At 41.4% G+C, this 9,609-nt stretch overlaps 1 protein-coding gene across 2 annotated transcripts in view; it reads right to left on the bottom strand.

The window, feature by feature from the left end:
* Positions 1–252: 252 nt before the first annotated feature.
* Positions 253–9,609, bottom strand: part of map4k4 (mitogen-activated protein kinase kinase kinase kinase 4) — a 52,194-nt gene continuing 42,837 nt past the window's right edge. For both annotated transcript variants that reach the window (XM_051118584.1, XM_051118585.1), the window contains 7 exons: positions 8,413–8,556; positions 6,820–6,954; positions 6,593–6,693; positions 6,077–6,226; positions 5,818–5,977; positions 2,820–2,959; positions 253–2,349 (listed from right to left, as the gene is read on the bottom strand). In XM_051118584.1, the coding sequence (XP_050974541.1) occupies positions 2,266–2,349; positions 2,820–2,959; positions 5,818–5,977; positions 6,077–6,226; positions 6,593–6,693; positions 6,820–6,954; positions 8,413–8,556 (914 nt within the window). In that variant the 3' untranslated portion in view covers positions 253–2,265. The remainder of the gene's footprint in view (positions 2,350–2,819; positions 2,960–5,817; positions 5,978–6,076; positions 6,227–6,592; positions 6,694–6,819; positions 6,955–8,412; positions 8,557–9,609) is intronic.

Raw genomic sequence — 9,609 nt, 5'->3', positions numbered from 1 at the left:
ATGTGGTGTCCAGCAGCTGTGAGATGATACTCCACTCTTCCACCAAGACACTTGCGAGCTCTATGGTAAGGGCTATGGTTAGAAAAACACCTGCAGAAGCCAGTGACCTTCCTCTTCTGAAAGTTCAAGACTTCCCCAGGCTTTCAGAAATCCTTCCCAAACGACAGACACGCACTGGAATGACAGTAGAGTTTACATGAAGGTCATTTCCATGAACCGTTCAAACACAACAAATAACACAAGCATCACTCCTTAAAGTAAACCGAATTTATTTTCAAAGAAAAACAAAGGACCATCAGGAAAATACAGGACTTCCTGTCATATAGAGAGAGGACATACGATACAGTGCCACGACTGAAAACAGACAACCAGTCAGCCAAGAACAGATTCAGAAATTCAAAGCAGCGCTGAGGAAACACCATCTGAATTATCACTGATTAATTAACAAGAATTGTGGTTGAAATTAAAAAACAAAATCTTAAAATAAAACACAATAATGAACATTAAATTGACAAAACTTTGCTTGTTTAAACCTTTTTTTCTTTTTTCCAGGTGAATTTATTTTAGATCACTCTATCAGGGCAATAACTGAAACATCACAATCGCTAGTTGAATCTTAACTATGTGAAGGACTGTGAAATTCTCAAAGTTAAAGCTTAAAAAAAGCATCAAAGCAGTTTTCATTTTGTGGCTGTTTCTAAACATGTACGCTTCACTTTTAGTTTCTGCCACTGGCACGGTTCATGTTCTTCTTACAACAAATCTCAAGTTCGACAGCTTCGTTGAAATCTTAAAATGATCTAATACTAATTAACACAAGTAACATAAATATAGAACTTATAGAACATATAAATCTATAGTGTATGGTGGGAGAAATGAACTAAACAGAGACAGTTCCTCCAGTAACCATAACAGACATCATCCAACAGATTCACTCCAATCAGCAGAAGAGTGTGTGTGTGTGTGTGTGTGTGTGTGTAAACTTTAAAAAACAGGAAGAGGAGATGGAACAAGAGCAGTGACACCAGAAGCGTTGTGTGGCGAGCGTCTCTGGACTCGTGTACGCTCATCCCTTTCATTTGGTTCAGTCGCTTCATTCCACAGTCCTGCCTTTCATTACATAAACACAGTTCAGTTTCAAATCATAATAATCATAGTCCATGACCAAGACGGTCTTTCACATCAGACTGAAGGTAGTGTTTCATCACAGGGATCATTACTCCGTTTGTGATGGTCTGCACTGGGTGCCGCCCGATGAAATCCACTTATCTGTGCCAAGAGCATGGAAAAACTTACGAAATGAATCAAATGTCTACGTTTTCTGCTCTGGATGTTGAGTGGACCATTCAGTTTCAGTTTTCCAGGTCCAACGCATGAGATGCCAGAACAAGCTTTCACTCATGGTTTCTCAAAGACACAAAAGGATTGGATACACACACATCTCAAAACAAGTAGAGATACTCACTGAACAGCTTAAGACTCCTTCACTGCTCATTTTGATGCGCAATTCAAACAACAGGAATGTCATCAGACATGAGGCAGAAGAAAAAAAACTGGATAAAAGACAATAAAAAAACGAAAGGAGAAGAGATGAAATGAAATGAGGGGAAGAAAAGAGACGCCATGAAAGCAGATGAGAAGATGATGAGGACGGGCAACAAGCAGCCACAGGACAGTCCGCGTTAAACAGGCTAATGAATCCAAATCCATGCGTTTGATGTGCCAAAAGCAAAACCGAAGCTAACGCGGCTGTCCGCTTCCGGTTGACGTCACATGACCATTAGCTGACTTCATAAGACGCTCCATACGGAGCACACTGGGAACAACCTCTCAGGAATCCTCCACATTACTGGAACTACTCTGCTTAGTAAAAACAAATTCAACAAAACGAAACAAAAACAACCTAGAAATAAATACAAGCCATAAATAAAAATACATGACAAAACAAAGCCATTTTGTGTTTCACCATTGTCAGAACACGATGTGTGACTGAGAGACACAACAGCGGGATGTCACCGTTCCTCTCAGCCGAGTCAGATTTTATTAAACTCTAGAGAAAGACATTTACACAGACTAGCAATAATACTGTAGATACTCAAGCCCGTTCCTCATGCAGCACGCTGCACAAGGACGCAGTTTCAATTAGTGTGTTTGTCGGTTTGTCAGTCCTTCAGCGGGCTCTGGCCGTTCGTGTCGCCTGGCCTCAGCTGATCACGTCGAGAAACTCCGTCGGCAGCTCCGACCCGTGCCGTCCCGCGCCGTGCTTTACCAGCTGAGCAGGGAGGTGCGGCCCAGCGTCATGAAGTAGACCTGACTAGAGCCTCCGGAACGCACAGACGCAAAGAAAACCTGCGTTAAACAAAACAGAGATGCGTTACAGAGGCAGCTAACTGCTCACAGATCAGTCCACATCTTTTTCAGTTTACAATCAACTCCCAATAGATGGAGCAGGGACAGTCTCACAAAACCTCTCAAGAGCATGTCCTGTTAGGATCAGGCCATATTTCACCCCAAAATCAAAACACAGAAACAACCATATTCGGCAGAAGGAATGTAAAGCCCATTTTAGGACACAGTTGCTGCAAAAGAGTTCCCATTAGATACTTATTCATGTTAAACATGAAAATAATACATTGTTAAAGCAAAAATAACCTCATTCTAATTGCGGTAATTTAAGATAATAATACAGATTTCATTAAAATACTTCATTTTCTGAATTACTTTAGGACTTTAGGTTTTTGTGAGGTTCATAATCTCACAGGTGAAGCCCATGAACTGATTTTACAGCAGAAGCACTAAAAGAGGGTCCAAAAACACACCTTGTCATTTCTCTCACACAGAAACTTGAGCCTCTGTGCTCTTTTGTGCATGAAAACTCCATCCAAGTGGCCTGTTTCCACAGAGCGGATCTCTATAGCCTTCTCTCCCCAGCCCATGATCTGGTTAGAGCGAATATAAGCTGCAAGATAAACAACACAAAATACAGGTGAGAAATGACTGTGTTCATAAATACACACTGTTAGGCTAGGCTAAATTCAGTGTCTCAGTCTCGTTGATTGGGACTAACTAATTGAGTGCCTTACTACTTTTCATTAAACAGATATTACAAATTAGAAACATCATTTCATATGAAGTAGGTTTTGAGCATGAGTAGAAAAATGGTTTTAAATGTCTCAAATGTTGATGGAAACAACAGGAAATATGCAGAAGTGCTGACTATCTCCGCCTTTGTTCATGACCGACCTCCAACTTGCCTCAACAGACATGCCTGGAAATTTCTTGCATGCTTGACTAGCTGGTTCAGGTGTGTCTAAATGGGGTTTGAGCTAAACTCTGCAGATGAGCACCCAATGTGAGTGAGGTGAGCCAGAGGAAAGCAGTGCATCAGGAGGAACTTCACCTGCTCTTGATGATGGTGCACAGACAGATGTAAGATGGTGCTATTAAATTGTACACCGCCCTTCTCTAAAGGTCACCCATGGAGGTGTTGAGGATTTGGAGAGTCTCAGCAAATGATTAGTCAATGAATTTTCCTGGTGCCTCCAGAATCCACTTAGTAATGCAAGATAGACCATTTATTACCCCATGTAAGTGTGGCAGTCAGGACATAGACAGAGCTGTGAAGTGTTTTTGGACTGGACAGGTTTGGGATTTTCCCAAAAACTTTGGGTAAGTTGAGCAATCATGGCCAGGGTTGACTTCGGTATAGACAACATCTCACTTTACAAGAGTCAACCTGTCTATCGCCATGGGCTCTAAAGTAGAAGGAGTGAACCCTGAAGTGAAGATTCAGGCTCACAGCCACATCTCTGAGTGCTTCTAGATCTTCTAGATGCAGCCTCTCGCATAGCTAATCTGTCTTAGATAGCCTCTGTGAACCCATTCTAGAAAACTACCACCTAGGCCTCATTGAGCCTCCACTGTGACGTTTCTAAACTGGCTGCCATTAACCAGGGGTGGTGAACTCTGGTCCTGGGGAGCCACAGCCCTGCAGAGTTCAGCTCCATCCCTAATTAAAACTCACCTGCCTGTTGCTTCCTTGTAACCCTTCAGACCTTGATTGCTTGTTCAGGTGCGTTTGATTAGGGTTGAAGCAAAATTTTGCAGGGCTGCAGCTCTCCAGGACCGATGTTCACCACCCCTGCCCTACTGGAGGTGAAGGCCACACTTGGACACCTTACGGCGGGAGACAGGATGGTCAAATGCACCAGGGAACACAATGGACCACGACCTTCCCACATAGTGGTCACCTACGACAAGGCCCCTTCTGAGAATAAACTGATGATTCTGGCTATATTTGAGTGGTTCAAATGCAAAGAACTACTAAACTGGGTCAAGAAACCTCAGACAGGCACTAGGATCAGCAGAGAAGTGTTGGGGGTTTATCACCCCATGAGCGTGGCAGTCAGGATTCAGATGGAGATGTCAAGTGTTTTGGAGTGGACAGGTGTGGGCTTTTCCCAAAAGCACTGGGTACACTGGGTCAGGAACCTCAAACAGGCACTAGGATCAGCAGAGAAATGTAAGGGGCTTAGAGGTAAGGCTCTGCTGCCACTGTGGGCATCAGGTGCTGGAGAGGTGGGAGCTGATCAAGAATCAAATGGGATTTGAGGAGACGGGAAATGCTGGAAAAAGGAATGCAGAGGCCACAATGTTTGTGAGAGCACAGTCATGTGCTGCCATCAAAACCTTCTGCTGGGCACTTGCTGCTTCATAGCAGCGGCATCATGTTGAGATACTGCTCATTCAGCCACGAGTCACTCTTGCCCCTCTTCCACCAAGGTTCGAGTGCTGGTTCAAAGCCAGAGCCTAGTTTCAAATTGGTTCTTTGTCGCTAAAACACCAGCTTGGAACCAGGAAAAGCGGTTTGCAACAGGGCCTGGGGATGGGGTTGCCATGACCGACAAGATGAACAGAAACTTTTGACCGGCCTTTTTCTGAAATAGCAGCTAAACACGCACACGTTGGATTCGCCGTGTTTGGATGCCGATGTAGGTTTGCAAAGCGTTGTTCATATTAGGCTTGTACGGGATGTGTTGGCGCTGTGGGACTGGATCGGGAGGTGGTGTCGTGCTAGCATTGCTAGGAAAGATGGCTCTGTGGTGGCTTTCTAGTCCGTGGAAAAGCAAACCAGTTCTTAAAGGGCAATAGAACTAGCTCTGAACTAGCACCCAGTTCCGGCTGGTGGAAAAGGGGCCATAGTCATCAGTGGTACTCCTACTCAAGCACAAGATGTTTAAAAATCTCAAAAATAATTTGAATGAAGTCCAAAGGCACTGCTAAATCCTTTAAACAAAAGTTCTCAAAGTCAGACGTGTGTCTGCGACTGTGTGGATGTCCACGTTTGGGATCATCCAGCCAAGTATGGAGTCTCTATAATTAATGGTCTCTGATTCCCATAAACTTTCATGGCAGAAATGAGGAGAAGAAGAAAATAAGTACAAATACAATAGGTCTTTCCAGCACCTAGTTCTTGGGACCCTAAAAATCAATATTGGCCATTTGCCCTTCAAATTTAATCACCCGATGAATTATCAAATAAATAAGCTAGGCTTTCAGTCAGGACAAAACACAGTGATTCATAAATAACACTCAAAAGCAAAAAAAAAAAGTTGAACTTATATGTGACCGGTATTTAACGCTGTATTGTGTCACGTATACTTGCACAGTGTAGCTCAACTATGCAAAAACCGCCGCAGCTTGAATATAACTACATGTAAACATACTGACAGTAATTGACTAATAAAATACTACTTGGCTTTCTAAACACAAAGACACAGTAATGATTGAATAGTGGTGGAGGCATCATTAACATACCGACAGACGTGGGCATCTCGCCCCACTGCAGCACCACGTCTTTGGTGATGCGGCCGTAGGTGTTGACATACACGCCCTCGTCCTCATAACACACCAGCAGCTCTATGCCATCAGTGTTTGGCAGGATGATGATGGCATGCGACTGAATACTGGTCTGAATCTGAAAACAGTTGAGAAAGAGGAAGATGAAGGGTCAGGAAAACACTGCTGCACAAATTTATATTAAAAAAAAAAAAAGAAACGAACACTCGGTACATACGTGAGTTGGCAGATAAATGTCATAGACGGCTCCCGAGTCCACATCCACGGCATGAAAGCCAGAGCAGGAACCATAGATGACCTTTAACCTTTGGCCTTCTTCAACTGTAAGGTCAACCAGCAGTGGCTTGTGCACCAGATCACCAAACGACTACCACACAAAGAGGAAAACGCCTCAGATTTTTCATTCTTTCATTGTGAGAGTCTTTAAGACCACCAAAAATATCTGCATATTTCAGTTATAAGGCCCATTTACACCAAGAACGAGAACTACATTAGCATCACAATCTAGTTGGAAGCATGCTTTTTCTCACTCATAAATAATGAATACTTTTGCAGGGAAACGACTCAATGTTTTTCTCTCCATCAATCAGTGAACTAAAGAAGCTCATTGGTCACAATCAGCGCTGAGAGTCACTCACTTGCACGAGACCAACAAATGGTTGACAAGAGCCGCTTCTGCTGGGTTCAGAACATTACGCTTCACTCACACTGACAGTCATATTAGGTTATTCACCTTGAAAGCCATGAATTTATGGTACGGTTTGGGAGCCCACGCGTACACCTCTACTGAATTCTTCAGAGCCAGAACCAAGAACTTGATCCTCTCGTACTTCACTACAGACGAAACAAACCACACATCAGTGCAAGTGCCGTGCAACAAATGCAGGCAACCAGATCAATGCCTGATTAAGGAGCAGAAACAATACAGCACCATAGAATCATTCAGATATGAACACATACCAACTTTGTAGTGCACACAGCCCTCTAGATCCCCTACGGTGGTCCAGCCCTGCTTCTTCTCCACCTCAGGGTCATTATGGAGGATCTTGTTCCTCAGCCAGGACAGATAGTACACTCGCAATTTATTCTTCTTCCCTACATACACACAAAAAAAAAAAAAAAAAAAAAAAAAAAAAAAAAAAAAAGAGTAGTTCAGTTCTCTTGTTCTTTTAGTCCAGACCAAACTTACAGAACATCCAAATCAATGTTGCGTACTGGGATAAATGCGCTCGTTGAATATGGTGCTATGCTGTATCAGTTTATTTACTCCAAAGAGCTTATGAAATGTGTAAAGCATACATAGATCCACTGCATGGAGACGACAGCTCCCACGCCTATACTGATCTGTAATGGGTAACAGAACCAGGTGTGCTGGAGCATTCTGTTTTAATTATTTTTGCAATGATTTTTAACCAGGGGCTAGAATAATGCAGGGCTTTAAGGTTATTTTACAGCTGAGCTGGGAAAATATGATTCAGAGACCTTTTCAAATTAAAAGAAAATAAAAAAGCAGGCATTTTTTTACGGGATTCCTACGTTTACTACACCATATTACAAATAAATTCTAATCTAATTATGATAAACTATATATTGTTAGAAAGACTCCTAAATAGATATTGTACCACTGTTTTGTGTTACAAATTATGTTGAAAAAGTAACAGATTAATTTATGACAACAGTGTACCTCAAAATAAAAAAATCTACATCATAACAGGAGTTTTGACCTTTGTCACAAAAGACTTTCTTTGTTGCTTATCACACTTTAAAAATCACAACACATTGTATATCAGCCGAAAACTTAAAATCTCAAAATTCATCCTTTGGAAACCATTTTAAAATCAGACATTGCATTACCATTGAAAATGTACATTACAAAATGTTTTCGTTCATGAAATATAAAAATTTGAATAGTGCATTTTCACATCTATGGTCAAAAATGGGAGTCACAGTTAAAGGGTTAAGGTATCTTTTAAACAGTGTCATTACACATTTAAGTACTGAGTAATAAAACTGAAAAAAAAAAAAAAAAAACACGTTTCAGCATCTGGGAGAATGCAGTTTCAGAGTTCACTTTAAATGATGAATGACAGCTTATCAGCACTGTTTCACAACTATTACAAAGTATTTTCACCAGATCCCAGGAGGTTGATTTGTATCTGAAGAGTGTCATGAAAGTTTCTTAAATGCCACAGCTGTTTCAAAAGCGTCTGTGTGTGTAATGGAATATTTCACCATGTCTAAACCTGATAATCTACAGCGTGTGACAATGTAATATTAAAACAGCATTTGCACAATTTCTCAGTTTTAAACTGATCGTAGTTTCCACATGTCATGTCTGAGACTCGACCACAGAGACAGACAGAAACAGAGGAAAATACAGGAACTGCACTGTGTATGTATACGAGAAAACCAGATCCCACGAGAGGATGTTACATAACAGAGATGTGATGCTGAAATACTCCTGCTGTCACACCAAGATGCTGACACATCCTCCCTGCGTTCTGTGCTCTTCGCTGTCCAGAGATCATGCGTGTTAAAGCAGCCTGGTCTTACCTGATATCGTCACGAGCACATTGAGTCCCTCCAGAACATCCATCTGCTGGAAGCGTCTGCGGCTTATGAGCGGGTAGACTTTACCCTGACCGCTGCGATCCAGCAGCATGAGGCCGCTCTCCGTCCCAACCAACAGATTCACACCTGCGAAGGGACAGGAAGACAGGGAAACACTGCTTCAGACAGCCCTCTGCTTTTCCTTTTTGTTTTGTTTTTATACACAAGGAAATGACTGGACCACCGTCTCTATGTGCAGGATGGTTTGAAGGCAGAGAGACAGAAGAGTTATTCTGACAAAAGATCAAACTTCTCTTTTTTTTTGGAAACCAAGCACCAATGCATATGCAACTATTACAAAAGGTTCAAACGCTCACTGATGCTCCAGAAGGAAACTAAAAATTTAAATTAAATTTTTTAAATTTTAAGATCAGGGTAAATTTAACTTATTTTGTCCTCTGGGAAACATGCAAATATCTTCTGTAGCCTCTGAAGGGCAGTACTATATGGAAAAAAAAATTATGATATTTAGGCAAAATAAGAAAAAGGTACACATCTTCATTCTGTTCAAAAGTTCCCCCCCCCCGGCTCTTATTGCATTGTTTACCTTCTAGAGCATCAGTGAGTGTTTGAATCTTCTGTAATAGTTGCATGTGAGTCCCTCAGTTGTCCTCAGTGTGAAAAGATGGATCTCAAAATCATACAGTTGTAGGAAAGGGTTCAAATACACACAAATGCTGAAAAACCAAAGAATTTGGGAGCTGAAGGATTTTTTCTGAAGAACAGCGGGCAGTTTAACTGTTCAGGACAAACAAGGGACTCATGAACAACTATCACTAAACAAAAACACAGCTGTGGATCAATCAGGTAACAACAGTATTAGGAATCAAGTGTATGTAAACTTTTGAACAGGGATATTTTTATAAATTCAACTTTTTCTCCTGAGGACTACATGTAAATGTCTTTTATGTGAAACATCTTATTCAGGTTAGTACTAAATAAAAAAAATAACATGCATTTTGCATAATCCCTCTTACTTTGGTAAAATAGCAAGGTATATGTAAAGTTTTGACTTCAGCTTTATAAATGTAATTAAGAAGAAAGTCGTGGGTTTTTCAGTTTGAAACAGACTGAATTCCTTGTTGAGACATATACAGCACACAGGCCTGATTTTTCTGTGATTTCAGGAGAAGAAAGCGT

The sequence above is a fragment of the Labeo rohita genome, chromosome 9 (genome assembly GCF_022985175.1).
Source record: "Labeo rohita strain BAU-BD-2019 chromosome 9, IGBB_LRoh.1.0, whole genome shotgun sequence".
NCBI classification, from domain to species: Eukaryota; Metazoa; Chordata; class Actinopteri; order Cypriniformes; family Cyprinidae; genus Labeo; species Labeo rohita.
The sequence above is the reverse complement of the archived record's forward strand: the minus strand, read 5'-3'. Positions and strand labels throughout refer to the sequence as shown.